A 19,520-nucleotide genomic window follows, 5' to 3' on the forward strand; every position below is an offset into this window, starting at 1 on the left:
GATCAATAACAGTGGCATATGAGCGGACATATTGATGAAGCATCTCGACTCGATATCTCACACTGGTCATGGAACACATGCAAGTCAATGTGATCACCAAGAGAGATCCCAGCTCAAACCATTACTCCACAACTTCTTTAACTGTGTCTTTCGACAATGTGGAATTGGTAGTATTTGGTGCGTTGGTTTCCTCCAGATCAGCTGACGACCTGAAATACTCTCCATTGTGATCCTGGGCTTGTACAAACGGAGAACAGATGCCCGTTGTTAAATGGTCCAGGAGACTTCTTCTCTTACCCAATATAAACTGGTGCATCTGTGTCCTCGGGTCCAGAGGACACAAACTACTGGTAGTCTTGCATACAGACCCGTATTGTGCAGGCATCTGCGCACTGCAGTAGCTGAAATTCTTGTTTCTGTTACTACTAAATTATATGCCGTGATAGGCATAGTAATATTGCTCTTCTTCGGGCCGAAAAAGCTAAATAACGGTCTCCCGCAGGTGTTTAACTCTTGGTCTGCCTGAAACATGTCTTTTAGACACAGAATCCTCGCATACAAACTGATTCCATAGTCGGTGGACCACGAGGGAAGAAGTCTAGCAGCATCAGCTTGTGACATATCTATTTCCATCCATCCGATCGCCCGCCACCTCAACGAATCGAGCAATCGACTGCTCCTGGACATTCTCAACGAAACTGCTAATAACAATTGAAGATCAACACCTGTGAACAAAACTTACAATTTTGGCATTTTTTTCTTCCCGCTCCTATATGTGTTAATGTGTATAAAATAAAAGTGGTAGCCATTCTTTTTGCAAATATTTTCTTAAACATCGTTACTAACGTGCATGTAAAACGTGGTTTGGTTTTATTTATTGAGAATACGGCAGAGCACACTAGGGCTATCTGCCTAACGAGAGTGATGCCTTCGTGGAGGATTTTTTAAAGAAAACTGACTCGTATACACGTTACATACGGGGAAAACCACGAAAACGCCCATGTAGACAGCCCGTTCCCGGGATTCGAACCTCGGACCGAACCTCGAACCAGTGTTCAGAGATTTTACCGCTCGGCCGCTGGTGGGCCTTTTTGTAATGGAGAGAGAATTTAAATTCATGTCTTATATGGGCCCACCAGCGGCCGAGCGGTAAAATCGCTGACCACTGGTAGTTCGGTCCGAGGTTCGAATCCCTCGAACGGGCTGGCTGCATGGGCGTTTTCGCGGTTTTCCCCATGTGTAACGTGTATACGAGCCAGTTTCCCTAAGGCCCATATCACACGGCGTTTGTTTCACACGAACAACTGTTTCGGACAATTTTTCTGCCTGGTTTACTATTGAAAGAAAGACTTGCGACTTTTTCCTTTCTTTCGAAAAAAGTTGCAAGTGTTTCGTTTTCAACCAATCAGCTATCAGCGCCGAATGCTGTTATCTTGTAATGGAATACCAGTTTCCCCTGTGTTCATCCCAAAGCGAGCTGTGGTGATTGGCTGCTCTGACAAAGCAGAAAAATTGTTCCAAACAGTTGTTCTTCCTAAACAAACCGAAGTGTGATGGCAGCCTTAGAAAGTCCTCCACGAAGGCCCCCCTTCCCTTAGGCAGATAGCCCTAGTGTGCTTTGCCGTATTCACAATACACCATTACAAAAATTACTGCAATTTTTGTAACGATGAGCTTTAAAAAACATATTGTTCCTTAACTTTTGGAGGACAGTATACATTATTTAATTAGGCATTCTTAATTTTATGTTCTTTTGCCGATACTTTGTTATTTTCTCATATTTTTATACAGAGAAAATCCTCAGTAGGAGGAAAAAAACTTTTGTCAAAATGCTTTTAATACGAAGAATATAAAGTTAATAATTAATGTATATAATATTGAGGAGATAATTTAATGATGTATCATTTATCGATTTTAAAAAAATAAATACAGATATTAACTGATTAAGCATCGGTTAAATCTTCATAAAAAGTTCTACAGATTGTGTACAGCAGATGAAGGCAATTCAAATTAAATAAAATTTAACGAGAAAAATTATTCTGATAAACACTAGGGGGGAACGGAATTCATACAATTTTAAGTTTTATTTATTGAATAAATTTCATTTAATTGCTGAGAAATATTTTACTTAATAGTTTTCTTTAATAAATGTGAATATTAGAGAACTGAGAAATTCGATAATTTACTAAAAATGTTGGCGGCTATGCCAAATGGAAAAAACCATCTCGACTTAATGATACGAATACCGGTATCAGTGTTACCTAATGATACGAAAACGATACCGGTACAAGTCAAAAATCTGTTACCACGTTTTCTAACGAAGCTTGCCGGGTTGCCTTGACCACACGCGGTAGGTTTCGGTGTTCCCTGTTTATCAATTATTTTGGCTTTCTTGATCAAGGTTCAAGGTTTCTAATTCTCTTCATCTTTCCATTTCACGCCAACATTATTCACTGGCGCACGTAGTGTCTATAACTTGCCAGAAATCCCAAGGGGCATCGATAATCATGCTCCTCGGCACTTGCCATGCGCATATTTCAAATAACTATAGTTAGAACACATTTCTACTGAACGTTCGAGATTTTAGGTTCACGACATGTATTAGTATTTCCTTTCAGGGAATGTTCAGTTTAATTGCAATACAGTAAAATTCTTGAGAAATTCTCTGTTTAACGCTTAAAATTAAATATAAATGGAAAATCTGTAGCGTATAGGTGGAGTTCGATTAAGAAAATCGGGTCGCAACCACAGCATTCCTTGAACACCACCGATCGTCCCAATCGAGGTAGGTGATCTCGACGGTGACGCCCCGATGCCACCTTTCTTTATTTTCATAAGAGAAAAACAGGTTTATGAAAAATCCAGAATGGGTTTAACGAGCCTTCAAATCTGTGAATCTTACGTCTAGGGCTTGTCGGCTCAGAGGCGTAGCTAAGGTTTTTAAGCTCCCGGGGACAACTAAAGATTTTGCGCCCCTTTCTGTGTTCCAAGAATGGAAAACATTTCATTCTAAAATTTGTAGCATTAATTTTGCGCCCCTTGGATGCTGCGCCCGGGGACAGATGTCCCCCCTTGCCCCACCCTAGCTACTCCACTGTGTCGGCTCAAGCCGTTATCAGGCCGTGCCTGTAGGATTTTCAGAAGATTCTAAATTTCAGGGCGCTTTTTCAAAAGTAACTTACGTCTACGAACGAATATACGTCTGGCGCCATCTGTTGTCAATCGCTTCAATTATTACTTTAACTAGGGTTTAAAAAATTCTTCAACAACTAAATTTAACAAAAATAAAATGAAATAAAATAAAAATAATTTTGACATTTTTTTTTGAAATGATGCCATCTGTTGTTTATCAATTTAATATAAGTATATTTATTCTCGAAAATAAAATTCGTGTGAGGGTTCTACGTTTGTTGTAATGGACTAAATGTTAAAAATATTTTAAAAATGGAATACTTTGAAAACAATAAATTGCTGAACTAAAATAAAATATTTAGTTTCAATATTTGGTGAATTTATTTTTCATATAAAGTCAGCCTCGTGTGGATTCATATAGAAGCTCCTGAAATTTTTCCCTTTGGTCATCACCTTGTGACTTATACGACTTGTATTCTCTTTTTGTCGTAAGCGTTTTTAAATTTACTGCTTTTTTCTCAATCAAGAAATTCATATTCTGTGTTATGTGCTGCAATTGCCACTTGAAATAATGGTACTAACTACAAAGCATAACTGAGTTCGAGGAAACTGCAAGCAACGTAAAGTTTTATAAATTTTATGTATTATCCGTGTTTTTAAACCATTGTGTTAAAACCGCGTGTTATTAACTTAATAGAAAATTATCGTCGCGTAAAATAACATAGATGTGAAACATTAAACAGTAAAGAAATGCTGAACTACAAAAAATTATCCAAAAACAGTCTTGGAACTAATAAGAATAATAGTTTTTATTGTAATTAATAAATGTAAATGCAATAATTATTCAAGCAATGCTTCCTCTTAATATCTTTTACAGCATTAGAGACTTTAATTGCATTATTTGTGCAGTATGAAGCAAATTATCCGGAAAGATTAAAAGCTGCTTACATAATAAATGGTAAGTCTGAAAATAATTATTATTTCATTACTTAATTTATAACTATGCCTTTTTACTTTTAATTTTCGTATTTAGTTTCTAAATCTTTTGTATCTCGTTCAAGGTTTTACATTCAACTAATTATACATTTAGAGAAATGCATTTAGATATACATTTAGAGACTAATTATACATTTAGAGAACTTATGTAAAATAGTTTCTTTATAAATGTGAATAAAATTGATGAGTTTAAAGTACGTTGAGATATCTAAAATGCGTTGAGAAAAGCAGTCATTAGGTTTGTGAAAGTTCTGAAGTATCCTTTTCGCTATTGATTTTTCGTGAAGAGGCTAGATTTACTTGCAAGATTTTGAAGTTGCAAACTTCTAATTTCATATTTCTGATTTTTTAGGCCGGTAAAGTTCGTTGCGCTTCCAGAGTATGTATCATCCATGCAGCTGAAAAAAGCTGTCATTTCATATAATAATATATTTCGATAAAATCTTCCACCTGGTTTCTCAAATAGTTTAGTATGAAATAATTAGTCAAAAAGCTTAGGGTATTGTTTTTCGATGATGTAAAGAATCGTTAATTTAGGTTTCAAATTATACATGTAGTTGGTTTGTAAACTGAGCAATTTCAAAACAAGAAATGTATTTCTCAATAATTTATACTTTAACTTCTTAAAAATACCGGGTGGCCATAATTAAACTGACAGTGCTCACAGTGTTCTGTAGCGCGATCTATTTGCGAGAATGACGCCACATTTTGTAGGAAGAATAAACAAGACGGGGGACGAAGGATTCCACGAAAAAAAAAAAAAAAAATTAGTTCCAAAATTCACCGCTAGGGGAATATTTGGCGCTGTGTAATAGAAAATAGAGTGTTAACAAATGCAAATTAATACGGAATAAAATTACCTTTTATTATAGATATGCCTTACAGTAAGGTATGGAAAATCTTACCAAAGATTATCAACTTCTATCCGTACAAGATCAGCCGTGTACAGGAGTTACTGTACCCCGACCATGATAAGCGATTGACTTTTGCTCTCACCTTTCTTGCCAGAATGGAGGTGGATGATGCTTGGCCGTGATGGATGATCTTAAGGGGAGACGAGCCCCACTTTTACCTGAATGGAACTGTGAATACCCAGAACTGCCGAACTTGGGATGACAAATCACCACATGCAGTCACAGCAATTCCCTTACATTCACCAAAGGTAACTGTTTGGTGTGGTTTCACAGCGGAATTTATCGTAGGTTCATTCTTCTATGAGAACATTACCCCGACAGGACCGGAAACCTGTTCTGTTACCGGAGAGAAATATCGCCACATGGTGAATAGCTTTGTCGTTCCGGCACTTCAGCAAAGACAATTCCTGGGGGAAATCATTTTCATGCAAGATGGAACCCCTTCACACGTTGCTGTACGGGTGCAACAGATGCTACGACAGAAATTCACAAGAGAAAGAGTCATTAGCCGCTACTTTACAACTGCATGGCCACCTCGGTAGCCTAATCTTACCCCATGCGACTTCTAGCTATGGGGTTACCTTAAGTCCAAGGTCTATCAAGGAGTGGTCCAGGACCTGGCTACGTTGAAGGATAACATATCACGGACTGTGCGGAAGATTCCTGCAGACATGTTACTTTCTGCTGTTGTGCATACTGTGCACAAAATGCAATATGTGGTTTTCAACAACGGCAGCCACATTGAACCTCATTTGAATGCAAAATAAAAAGTAATTTCCGTATTGATTTGCATTTGTTAACACTATTTTCTATTACACAGCGCCAAATATTCCCTTAGCGGTGACTTTTGGAACTAATTTTTTTTTCGCGGAATCCTTCCTCCCCCGTCTTGTTTAATCTTCCTACAAAATGTGGCGTCATTCTCGCAAATAGATCGCGCTACAGAACACTGTGAGCACTGTCAGTTTAATTATGGCCACCCGTTATATTTGATTGATATTATTTAAAATATGTTTAATTTATACTTTCTGATGAATAAATTAATAATACTTTCATCGTTAGTGTAATTATTAAAAGATGCTTGCAACAATATTACATAATTCAGAACGTGTGCCCAGCTTACAATCTACCAGTTGTCTTATGAACTTATGAATTCAATTTATGAACCATGTAGATATGTTTCACGTATAATTTTATAGCTGATGGTTGCATTATTTACATAAACCAGATCCTTAATATTTTGCTTTTTAATAGTTACAAGTTTTTTTTTTTTTTAAATTTTTAATATTATTCCTTTCCTTCTCACATATACAAGAGATGTTTTTGCTTCAGATTTATTGATTATTCTCTTGGTAATACAATACAAGCAGTTATCAGTTACAAATTATATTAATTTTGAGCTGCATATTTCCTATTTCAGCTTCAGTATACTTCTCCATTGCATTTTCGATCATCAAACCCTTACTGTCCGGTGCAACGCTGAAAAAAATTACCATTTATGGCAGAGGTGAGTTAAAATAAACTCATTTTTATTGTACATTTTATAAGATTCACCTTTTAAATAAGCTTTACCCCTCTCCCGTTAACCGCATGAATTTTGTGAACTGATGAAAAAACATTTTTTTTTTTTTTTTTTTTTTGTTGTTATAATCGTGCAGTAATGGATAGCAAGTCAAAAAAAAAGTCACTTTTATTAAATGTTGAAAGGTTTCATTAAATGTTGAATTCGAATTTAATTTGAAAATACTTACACGTTTTTATTTCACTGGTAAAAAGCTAGAATCTCCTTCTCTGGAATTAAAGTGATAAAAAAATTATTAAAAACTATGAAACTAGAGTATGATGGAACCAGTAAGCAACAAGATAACTGCTAAAGACTATCAGGTCCACAGAAAAACAAAATTTTGTAAATTTTGAATGGTGTACTTCCTGTTATTAATTCATTAAGCATATTTTATTGTTGGGTCTACTACCTTCCTGATACTAAGTTACAAATAGGCAAAAGATTCCAATAAAAGATAGGCTTTGCTTCTGCCTTCTTCCCCTCACCTAGCAGCTTAAATTCTCAACAAAAACATACTAGAAAAAAGTCACTTGTCCTTATTAATGCGATTTTTGCTTGAGACTACAAATCATTAATTTCGTCTTCCAGATATTGTGAAAAGTCTTCACACCAAATAAATATTAAATGAAAATTTTGTATTTTCTACCACGGAGTGAAAATGAGTAATTAAAGTAAAAATCAATTATGTTAATGTTTGTTTCGTAAAACTTAAAAAAAATCATAAATTAATGTTAATGATATTAATTATTAATGCAAAACCTTCCTGCAAGAATTTTCAAGCCATAGCTTTTACCTTCTGATATAATATATATAGATAGATATAATCTGGTACTTCCGCTAGTGTGTGTATATATATACACTAGCGGAAGTACCAGATGTCAGTTAAGTAAGATTGAGAGTAATGTATTATTTTACTCATGGCAACATTTTTAAGTTCGTATATTAGCATATTGCACATCATAAGGAATATGGGTCATTGTAATGCGCAAAAAAAGCCAAAGAAACAAAGTAATATTCAAAACATGTACCACAACTGATTACGTAATCATAGAATCATATGGTATACTGTATATACTCATAGGACATATAGAATTCCCATTTGGTTCAGCAAAAATAAAAACAAATACATAATTATTTTGAGCAAAAAAAATACGATTCATAGTCATACATTTTTCAGTCTGATGCGATATGGAACCTATACAAAAATTTCGACCAAAAAATAAACTCTCTCTCACTATCAGCAACAGTGGCACACAGCCATTGTTGCTGACATATCCCTGTTGCCATTGTTGCTGATATCAGCACTGTTGCCACTCGGAAAAATGCGGGCAAAAATTAGCTTTTTTAGAGTTTTTAATTAATATCTCTGATTTTAGCCTTTTTTTTTTTTTTTCTTGGAAAAAGTGCACGTCAACCTTTACTAGGACTCATAAAGGAAAGGTAGAAAGTTTAGCTATAGTAGTGACTGAGTTATTAGCTAACAAACACACAGGCTTTCTTCTTTAAATATATATATAGATTCAATAAATAAATTTATAATATCTCTTAATTTATATATATATATATATATTAAGATGTATATTAATATAATATACATCTTATAATCTTTATAATACTGAAACGTAAAAAGTAGAAAAAAGTAAGATATTTAAAACTATAAAACACAAAAATTAATCAAAGTAATTCAAAAACTAAACCAAGGTGTTACATATCTTATCATATCTCTTCAGGGGGGTTAGTATCATGAGATAATACATAACGGAACATTTATGAAGCTGAATTACTAAATAAATAATTCAATGTAGCAAAAAAATTAAAACTATAGTTTTGTAGGCGTGAAATAAAATGAGGTAGTTAATCAATTCATTCATGTAATCCAGCCAAATAACGCCTAAAAACGAAGAATGTGGTTTAATATCAACCAAAAATGCAACGCAAAATAGCTACTGATTTAGCATACGGTGCAAGTGTAAAAAAAATGTAAAACAAACTTAAATAAATTTAATCCATAATAATGAAATAATTCAATCAAGTGAGTTAAATGCGGGAAATACACAAAGCATTTTCACATGCTGAGGTCAATTCAAATTCAGATTGGCAAGATTTTCGAAAGTGTCAAATTGTCATAGAAATAATCCGAATTTTAAGTAGCCAGTGCAATAAACTTTTGTTAGAAAAAAGGGAAATAAAATTTAAATAATTACTTTAAATAAATTAATACCTTGAAAGATATGTTGGTTGGTTAAAAGTTTGTAATATTTAAAATTTAACTCTTTACGCAATACCTTATATGTACACCTAAAAGAAGTGAAGGATAATCGTCAGTTATCTAAATATGCTAAATGTTATTATCTAATGATTCTGTTGGATGCCTGTGTTAAGTCCCCTCCCGAAATAATCATCGAGGAATAGATATCAGGCCGAGTGGATCTGAACCGAGTGAAAGTAATCTGAACATGTGTAACTGGTGACATCACAGAAATTTATGTTTTGTTTTGATTTCAATCATTACATTAAGTTTCATTTCAGATGGCTGGAAAAACGAATTGTTGAAGACTATTGATCCCGAGGTTTTGCCTGCTTTCTTGGGAGGAGACCGCACAGATCATGATGGAAACACAATGTGCAATACTATAGTAAGTAATAGCACATGTTTTTAACACATGAAGTGCAGAACTAGAGATCTCGCTTTATTCCACTGTTTACTAGCTGCTATATATACTATGCCAAGTCATCAAAATTATACAGAATATTTCAAAATATTGCACAGCTAAGCAAATCTTAAACAGTTGATTGTAGTCCTTTTAGTTATATGAAACTGATTAGTAAAAATATACGAAACCCGACATAACTAAAAAATATTTTTTGGTTATGTCGGGGGAAGGGACTTATAATTTGTATGTTTTCCCTAATTATTCTAAAGAAATTTTAGAAAAACTGAATTGCTGTATGAATAGTTGATTGGAAAAATTCATAAAATCTATAACGTAAGCGATGGGCTCTCAGAATATTAATCTTATATGCCGTACAAAACTGAATTTCGATTGACAGCAAAATTTCGAATTTTCAGTTGTATTTTTACAATGAGATCACTAAATTCGTCTGTTTAAAAATCAGTTTTTGGAAATCTATATTTGAAAACATTTCATTCCTTAGCAATTTATATACACTGTCTTCAAGCATTTTGCTTATGATTCTAAAGTTCTTATAAATTTGATCGTAAGAATACTGTTTTTTAAATTAATTTGGGCATGGAATTATTTTCTTCTTTCCCTTTCCTGCTCTATAGTAGAACTGAGAGATTCTAGCATTGTAACTGAAAAGTGTTGTGTGATCTGTACTACTGTAATAGCTTAACCTTCCGATGGAAAAAAGTATGACAGGTTGTTCTTTTGAGTTTTTAATTTAATATAACAATATAATTTCGTTTTCAACATCTTGGGAACAATGTCATACAATTTACAGACTGAAATGTCTGTGCAGAAGTACACTAGCTAGCCTTAAATCATTCTTTTCTTCTGTTTGACGAGTAAACAAAAACAGGAGGAAAGTCAGATGCAAACTCCCAGTTTAGAACTTCCTCTTCCACTCAGGGAGACTCCCACAGGAAATGACAGAATAGATGGGCTTTTTCTCATTGGAAACGAAATCCATCAATTGTGAACACATTGCTATAGCGGTACATACCTTAAATAATTTCTTAAACTGAAATAGTCGTTTGACACATGTTTTGTAGTGCATGCATTTTGAAACATACTATTAGAGATTTAATTTCAAATTTAACAATAAATTTAATTTTTCCTTCCACAAGAAATGTATTTAAAGAGGAGAAATGATAATAAAAGATGCAATGGAAATTACTGATATAATTTTTTTATTCCGAAGTTCTTTTTTATTTAACTTTTCCCAAATAATAAGTTATGTACTTAAAACAGAGCAACAAAAATTCCACGCACTTAAGTTACCTTGTTTATTTTATCATTTCCTCTCCACAGGTAAAGCATGGATGTTTGGTTCCTGAAGAGTATTATATGACCAAGAGCTCTAATCGCCTAAGTAGCCAACCAGGAGTTAAGAAACTATCTGTAGCCCGTCTCTCCAAAGTATGTATAGAACTGAACGTTGAAGAAGCAGGTTCATTGATTGAATGGGAATTTGAAACTGAAAATCGAGACATTGGTTTTGTACTTTTGCGCAAGGAGAGCAATAGTAATGATTGCACACCCAAAGAATTAATTCCTGAACAAAGAATAGACACTCATATGGCTACAGAAGCAGGAATGTACCAATGTGATCGTCCAGGAACATGTAAGTTAATCTAAAATACGTATTTGTGAATTTTTTCATGGATAACATTTCATGAATCCTTAAGTAAATTTTCTCTCAAAAATATGTGCTTTCCATTATAAATGAAGATAAATTTTTCATTACTTACTTTCTCGTAATGGATCACAGCATTAGCAGATAAGCAGGACCTGATCACAGACTAAGACATAAGACCCGAGTTTAAGGGCCTCCTTCAAAGGGATTATAATTCCTTCTAATACTGTTTTTCTCTCACAAAATGAAGGAAGTGAGTGTTAGAATGCTCTGCCTATGTTATAGTGACTCAGGCTTATCTTAATCGCCTGTGGAATTAAAAGTGAATAACATACTTACACCTCACTTTAGGCTTTCTCAGGTCAGCCTCACTCGAGGTACTGGGCAAGATATCCTTAAGATAACATCTCTTTCAGTCTTTCCATTCAGAGTGTATATTTTATAACAGTATTTCATGCATCGAGCTTAAATAACTGCACAATTATACCATTTATTAAATGCATATTGCCATCATTACTCTGGTTTAGAAAATATATATTGAATGTAAACAAAAATTATTTTAGATTTTATGGATAAGAAAAACGAATAGTGCTTACAAGCAAACTTTGTTATTTTGCCGTTTAGAACAAACAGCCTTAAAAATCTCCCCACGGAAAAAATATAGTGGAGCAAAAAAGTTTGAAATAACAAGATTTTCAACATTCTCGCCCCATACAGGGTAAAAGTAAAAGCAGAAGCCATATTTTTGATAATGCATCCAGAAAGCCTGAAGCTGGACATCACGAATTATAATGTCTTCTTACAATGTTAAAGGAATTTTTGAGAAAAAGGCTATTTTTGAAAATAAATGAAGCACCTATTTTTTTTTTCTTCAAAAAAGGAAGTGATTCTTATTTTCAGCTTCTCTGCCCCGTTCTAAATTCAATTCCAGATTTTATACGAAGGTATGGTTTTAATCCCTTTCCATGTATTGAAGAAGTGATTTGTATTTAAATTCACAGACCCTCTAACTAATGAACAAAAGAAATTTGATTGCCCTTATGTCAAGTTTAGTTATCACAAGTTAGATTTTGACGCTAATTGCTAACGGATAAGTTTCGATCTTCAACAGTTTAGCTGATCGATAGTCGGGAAAAGAATGATTGAGTCGTGGGAAAACAGTTCTGTTAGCTGAATATAAAACCGACTCCATCTAGCCAGCAGTACAAATACGCTATAATTCGTTAAATCTGAAAAAATCCCAAACGCATTAAAGTGAAATATAAACCACTGCGGTTTTCATAGCTAGGGGAATCATTTTCATCTTTACTGTGTTTCATCTTTACTGTGGTTACACCCCTGCTTTGAGGCTATTATACTGTACCAAAGCATTATGTAATAATTATCTATGTTTTGTTGTATATTGTTAAACGAACTAATTTTGATTTTTCTTTAACAGATATTTTGGTCTTTGACAATACTTACAGCTGGTTCCATTCTAAAGAAATTTACTGCAAGGCTACTGTTGCAAGTCCTAAAGGTCAACAAATTTATGTGCTGGACTAATAATTAAATTCCCCAAGTGTGCATTTGTGATGAATTGTATATATGTCTGATAAGTTTCAACTGACGATTATTTTATTGGCATCTTGAGTTTCCCCATCATTTCGTCAGAAATATAATAATTTTAAACTGCTATTGTAAGAATTTAAATGCTTATTACGGCATTTTAAAATTTTTACTGAAACATTTAAAATGGGTTTTGCTGGATAGGAGAGAAAAACGTCTGTACTTCAACATTCTCTGAGTGGTTTGTATTTGTCAATCCTTTGACTAAAACTGCTTCACAAATGGAAACGGTGATTAGCGTTCTAACTAAGCCAGCTACAGCTTAAATCCCGGTTAAGGTATGGAAGTTCGTGGTTTAAAATCCACTGGAGATTCTGCTTTAGCTATCTCAAATGCAAGCAGATAAAAAGAATAGCATGCACTTGCAGTTTAAACCAAGAAATGCCTAACGAATGCATTACTTAGGACACCGTAACGCTACAAAAATGAAGCATTCATCTTTCTGTTTCAACCTATTACTTTTAGTCTTTGAAAATATTGTGCAGGTTAGTCATTAAAAAGTATATATCTTAATCAAATATGATGCAAAGTCTTATATAATGTAATGAAAAATAAGCATAACTATATTTTTCTTGACGTAAAATAATTTAAATGTTCATGTGTTTGTTCATAAATTATATGTTGCTATCATGCAAAGTTCTAGCAATTGTACAAAACACGGGGTCTACATTTATTTTGCATTAAATTATTTTTCACACATAATGAATAGAATTTCCTGGTTTATCAACAAAATTTATATGAGGTACATCTTTAAGTTCTGTATTTGAAATACATTTCTATGTTCCTACTCCACTAAACTTGTAATTTCCTTGTAGTAGTGCACCTGAAAAATCATTTTTCATCTCCAATAAGAATTTTGTAAATATTTTCATTTGGGATTTCACTACTTTTCAAATAATATTCTCAGAATATCTATTATTTGAATTCCGGCCAGTCCGCCCACAACTCTATTTATTTCATTTAAATGCCATTAGAAAACTATATTCCTCACTTTTAGCAAGCACGTAACCAAAAAATTGTTTCAAATCAAAATAATGTAACATTTGTTTATATTTTACATAATATGTTTTTTCCAAATGCAGTACGTGTTGTAAAAAAATGACTTTTTAAGCACTCAGGAAACTAAAGCTATTAATGATATAAATTTCTTTCAATATGTAAAGAATTCTCCTTGCTACAGTTTTTGAAGAACTTTAAATTCCAGACTGATTGTGATAATTTAGATTTTTCAACTATCAGTTAGTACAAGATCTCATAATCATACATATATTTTTCTGCAGTTCTTCTATGCACTTCTTTAATACTTGCTTTTAAGAGAACATTCTGAAAACTAATTCACCATTACTTTATTGTTGATTGATCCCTCATCAGTGATATATTTTCATTGTCATAGTTTATGTGTGGATATTACATAATGGAAAAATATTGCAGTTTTATATTGTGCATCATTTAAGTGTAAAGGCATTTTCAGTGCGCAAGATTTAACATGTGCGTGTATGTGTGTGTATATATATAGAGAGAGATTGATATACATATTGCATAATAAATATTTTTTTATTCCTTGTGTTTATAACTTCCTTATAATTATTTACGAAAAATTTCAATACAAAGTAATACTTAATTGGATCACAATTATAATCGAATTTAAGAGTAAACCGTTTTATTCACCGAAAGCTTGTAGTTCTTACGGACAATTTAACTTTGTGCGCCTGACATACTTTTAAGTATTCTCCAGCAGCTTCTGTCGTAAATATGCACACCAAACCATATTTCCGCTGTGTATTCAGGAAGTAAAAAAGATCTAGTAAAATAGCTTTTTTTTCCCGCTACGGTGTTCAGTTCTTTGCACTTTGCGTCTATATGGAATTTTAATTCTACGAAATCACAGTAAAATTTAGTATATATTTAATCAACAAATATATCAACAATATTGAGACATAGCATGACGTTTTCCATTATTTATTCTTTGGTTACCTTCCATTTACACTTCGAAGTCTTTATAAATAAACCAATACTATACGAGTAAAACTTATTAATTTCTCAATATATATTTAGAATTTGTATATAGCAAACTGAACACAAATTTAATTAGTATTTAAACAAAAGTATGGTATAGATAACCAGTCATAGATAATGGACCACAATAATTAAATATTAAACTATTAAGGCAGTTTATGTAGGATAATGATACCTGTATTGGAAATACAATATGGTTTTATTTTTCCCCTTGATGCGATTAGACCTCTTAAGATTTTTCGTTCTGTCACCTTTGTGCTTAGTGAAATATTATTTATCGCCTTATTATAATTGTTTTTAAAGGCAATTTCTAAAATTTTATCATTAAAACTTTGACAAATTATTGCCTACACATACGGTTTTTGGAACTTAACAATTATAACAAATTATGACCTAAAATCAAATTTTAAGTGCATAGCTGAATCTGCATTCATTTAAGCATAAACCAGTTTTGCAAAGAAACTCAACAGTGGAAGCATTTTTTATGCACTGGTATGATTTATAAGTATAATCTAACATTTAAATTCTCAATTTATTGATTACGAAAGCGGAAATTCCATTCTTTAAAGCTCCTAAATTAAGTATTATAACACTTCATTTTTTTTCTCATCAGAAAGGATTAAATAATTATAAATTTAAGTGTATATTAATGGCAAAGTAAAACAATTTATTTAACTTCCCAGTTTATAAAACTGTTAGCGAGTTATCACCTCTGTTACCACTTAACTACCAAGACTCGAAGTTAAAACTAACACCAAAACGTCATAAGTCTCAACTTCCTATTAATATAATCAAAAATTACAAACAAACTATGTGACGTCTCGTCGACTTCAATAACAACGACTGGAAGGCATGCTAAAGTTTAAAACGTGATTTTAACAACCAAAACGTACTCTGATCTTCCACGGCCTATTGGCTAAGATCAAAGAGTAGTATCACTTTGGATTAGATAGGAACTAGCTTAATTTCTAATACTTGCTGAACTCCTCCATATCTACAATGGCTCTAAATTTCTAGTCTGCGAGCATCTGGACGGCAGTAGTACGGGACGAATTCTGGTAGGCTTTCAGTTAAGATAAATTTTAAACCCTGCCGCATATATCAGCGAGTATCGTGACAGGACACATAGGGAGAAAATTAACTAACTTTCAGTAAAACTTAAATCACAAGTGCCACAAACTTATACATTCGATGAGATAAACTGAAAATTAATATTAACAATATCCCTTGTATTCTGCATACCAGTAGCTCTCAATAACCCAAATACCGAGGCTATTTTCATTGTTTGGTCAGGAGGCTTTGCTTAAGCTGTTCTTTTTCACCTCAATCTATAGTATACAATAGATCATTTTATGCACAATATAAAGAACTATTTTATATTGCATATATACACTAGTGTGTAAAACTTTCAACATATAAACACAAAATCGTTGAAAAGAGTTTTTGAGATCAGTACAGTAGTAAATAGCTCAGTAAAAGAAGGCTGCATGGGCAAACATCAGCACCATGACGTCAGAGATTACGTTAGGGCATGTAAAACATGGACCTTATAAGACATAGACTAACCCGGTGGGTGGGGCGCGCGTCACCCACATGTCGGCAAGAAAGAGTAGGGATGATCTGGTTTACTTTAACACTGAAACCTATGGTGTTTGTATCACATAACTCTTTTTAATTATTAAATGTGATACGTTGGACAGTGATGAGATTATGAAAGCCACAGTTTTTTCCAAATAGGATTTAATATATCTCATTCAGGCACTTTTTAGTGCATTGCGCGCATTTTTTTCACGCGTAATTCTTGTACAAACATCTTTACTTTGGTAAAACAGTAAAAACTCTAAGCACAAAATTTATGAATTTAATTTTGCTTACAAATAACGTAAAATTAAATAAGATTGATAGTACCTGATGCTTTGAAATAAATAAGGTAAAATTAAACAAGATCTGATAACTTTTTTTAAAAAATTTAATGCCCATTTTCAGGCAGTGATTTTCAAAACTATAATAACATTACAAAACAATCATTTATTTGATTATATCATCATTAACTTATTAACATTAAAGTGGAATATTTATATTATTATAGAATTCGGAGCATAAAATTTTCTGAGTGTAATGAAGGGGTTGGAGGTAAAATAAAATCTAGAAGCATTCCGATTTTATATTACGCTCAAAAGGAACCTTTCTTTAACGTTTTGTGTGTTACCTATATTTATTGAATATCATGTTCTTCGTCCGTAAACCACATACATTTGAAAACAGCATATCTTTAGAATTTCCGCACTGGAGATAAAACTGTTATTTTCCGAACAGTGCTCTGTCTGAACTCGTTGAGTTTGTTAATCAAAAATTCGTTAAAGTTTTACAAAATATGAAATAGATTAAAACAAATCCGAAATTCAGCCGTTCAGATGCCCATGTTCGGGTGGAGGATTACATTATTCAAAATTTGATGGCTCAGGATACTGTCGTTTTTGTCACAGTGCGAGAAACATACATGTATTCATGCAGATTCTTCATTATTTAATTTCTTTAAATATAATACAGGGCGATAATGTTTGGTAACAACAATTTGCAAGGAGAGACGGACATTTATACTAAAACAGCAGAAAATGCCGCTTCGAAACTAACAGCCTTTTTGGGATAATAAATTAAATTAACAGTAAATAAAAAAAATCTTATGTAGAACTAAAATAAATTTAAAAAATAATCACTATAAAATACAAGCAAAATTAATTATTACGGTTAAATACAATTTTAATATTAGAATTAAATGTATAAAAATTATTAAGGAGTCAAAAGTGTTTATCACTATGATGTATTATGAAATATAATTGAAATAAAATTCCTTTATAGAAATTGTGCTATAATATTCATCTATAATTTTAAAAAAGCAGCCCAATTTAGAATTTTAAACAAAACTTTCAAAAATTCGTTTTTAAATATTGTAGTACTTTTTACTTATTTACACCAATAAAAAGCATAAAAAGTGCAAGAGAAAATTGCTTGTTTGAAATTTTTTATTAGTTCAAATTAAAAATATTATTTTCTAAAAGAAGTAGTTACAAATTTCCTTACAGCATAGGAAAAGCTGAAAAAATATCCAGCCCTGAAAGCATGCAATAGCTTTATAATTATTTAGAACGTTAATTATGTTTGATAAGTATGCTAAATTTTTAAAAATGAATCTCAATTTCAAAAATAAAAATATGGAGAAATTCTAATTTGTGAAATGAGGGGCTACAACCAGCTTTTTCTTGACAATTATACCAACTGCAATAGCCAACCATTGTAAGTTTCTGCAAGTTGTCCCTACTTCTCCGGATGTGATGAAGGTGACAGCCGGGAATGCGTCAGAAGAGGGAGAAAAGTCATTTGGGTTAGTCTATTTCTTATAAGGTCCATGATGCAAAACACGAGAAGTTAGCTCTCACCAAGGAGGTTAGAAAAGACTATGCTAACCTCCTTGGCTCGCACAGTGGAAGACAACTTTAAAAAGAAAGAAAGGCGCAATTTCAAGCATTCTTCTGCAAATGAAAGTGAGATCGTACGTGCAGCCATACAAGAAAACATCAGGACGTCTTTAGACGTGGTAGGATGATTAATAACCTTGACGTCTGTGGCCTTGGAAGAGCTTAGAAAACCTACAAAACAACAGGTACAGCTGTAGAATAGTCCATCTATTGTTATAATCGAACAACGGTCGAGTGCTTAAAGGTCATATCACACATTCAAAACGTTTTGCAAGAACAAATCTTTAGAGCAATTTTTCTGCATTATCACATAATATTAAACAGCCGATCACTACGGCTCATTTTGGAGTTACCGTGTAAAAGGGAAACTACAAATGATGGTCGATGACGGAGGATTCGATTCTGTTAGCCGATTGGTTGTTGAAAAATAACAAATAGTATTCTTTTTTTTTTTTTTTTTGGAAAAGAAAGAAAAAATTCGCGTGTCTTTTCTTTAAATGGTAAGAGAACTGGAATGCCGACAACTTGCCTCGCGCTCAAATCTCAGAGGATGAGATAGCTTTATGGGCGTTTTCGTGGTTTCCTGGCATACCACGCATAGAATTGGATACTGAGCGCCGCCTGAGATAACCACTGACCTGACTTTGTTGTAAAAGTCTTACAGTGTTAATAGTCATCCTGGCAGAAGGGAAAATTTCCTCCGTGTAAAAATATACATATAAATATTACATGGGCATACAAGGCCTGTGTATAAGCATAGATATGTTGATTACAATCATTGTCTTGTACAAGTTACATATGATAGATACATAAAATCATGACAGCTATGTGTACATTTAAACATTATCTGAATTCATATTTACAATACTTTTACTGGGATAATCAAAGTAAACTTGTAATTCATTTACACATTGACTGGATTTTCAATGTCATTTAAACTGCTTTACAATATTATTTTTATCAAGTACATACAAACTGGACAGTAATATGCTTACATTACAATAGTTTTGCTCTTACAGTCCTGTTATTATTCTACGGGGTGAGCTATTTTCCTAGTGTTGATATTCAGTTGATGTAGTATTTTCAATTGCTATTAATATTATGCTGCGAAGCTACACTTCTCAAGAGAGGGGAAGAATTTCTTAGTATCTTGCTGAGCAAAGCCTGATTACCTCCTCTATTTTAGTTTTCGTCTGTTTGTTGCCGCGGGTATTCTCCGCCCATTGCGGCCAGTATTCACTGCTTGGCATTTTTAAATGCAGTTTATCGGTTTGTGGGCAGTTGAAGAGGAAGTGATCTGCATCACCTACCACACCACATTCACACAAATCTGATGCTCGTATGCCGAATCTCTTAAGATAATGTGGGAAGGGACCATGGCCAGTGTAGAATTGAGTTTGTGCTCCGCTTTATGTATTAACTGAGCACGTGACTTTTGGAAAGAACTTGTAGGTTCTCCTCCCTGTGCTTTCCCTTTCCCATCTTTTCTGCCAT

General features: G+C 33.1%; 1 protein-coding gene across 4 annotated transcripts in view; it reads left to right on the plus strand.

The window, feature by feature from the left end:
- Positions 1-14,094, plus strand: part of LOC118188599 (SEC14-like protein 2) — a 123,451-nt gene extending 109,357 nt beyond the window's left edge. For all 4 annotated transcript variants that reach the window (XM_035359080.2, XM_085807259.1, XM_035359079.2 and 1 more), the window contains 5 exons: positions 4,010-4,090; positions 6,463-6,549; positions 9,136-9,242; positions 10,602-10,914; positions 12,365-14,094. In XM_035359080.2, the coding sequence (XP_035214971.1) occupies positions 4,010-4,090; positions 6,463-6,549; positions 9,136-9,242; positions 10,602-10,914; positions 12,365-12,471 (695 nt within the window). In that variant the 3' untranslated portion in view covers positions 12,472-14,094. The remainder of the gene's footprint in view (positions 1-4,009; positions 4,091-6,462; positions 6,550-9,135; positions 9,243-10,601; positions 10,915-12,364) is intronic.
- Positions 14,095-19,520: the final 5,426 nt, after the last annotated feature.

The sequence above is a fragment of the Stegodyphus dumicola genome, chromosome X1 (genome assembly GCF_044657685.1).
Source record: "Stegodyphus dumicola isolate Sdum_Otavi_A_Nest chromosome X1, ASM4465768v1".
Lineage (NCBI taxonomy): Eukaryota > Metazoa > Arthropoda > Arachnida > Araneae > Eresidae > Stegodyphus > Stegodyphus dumicola.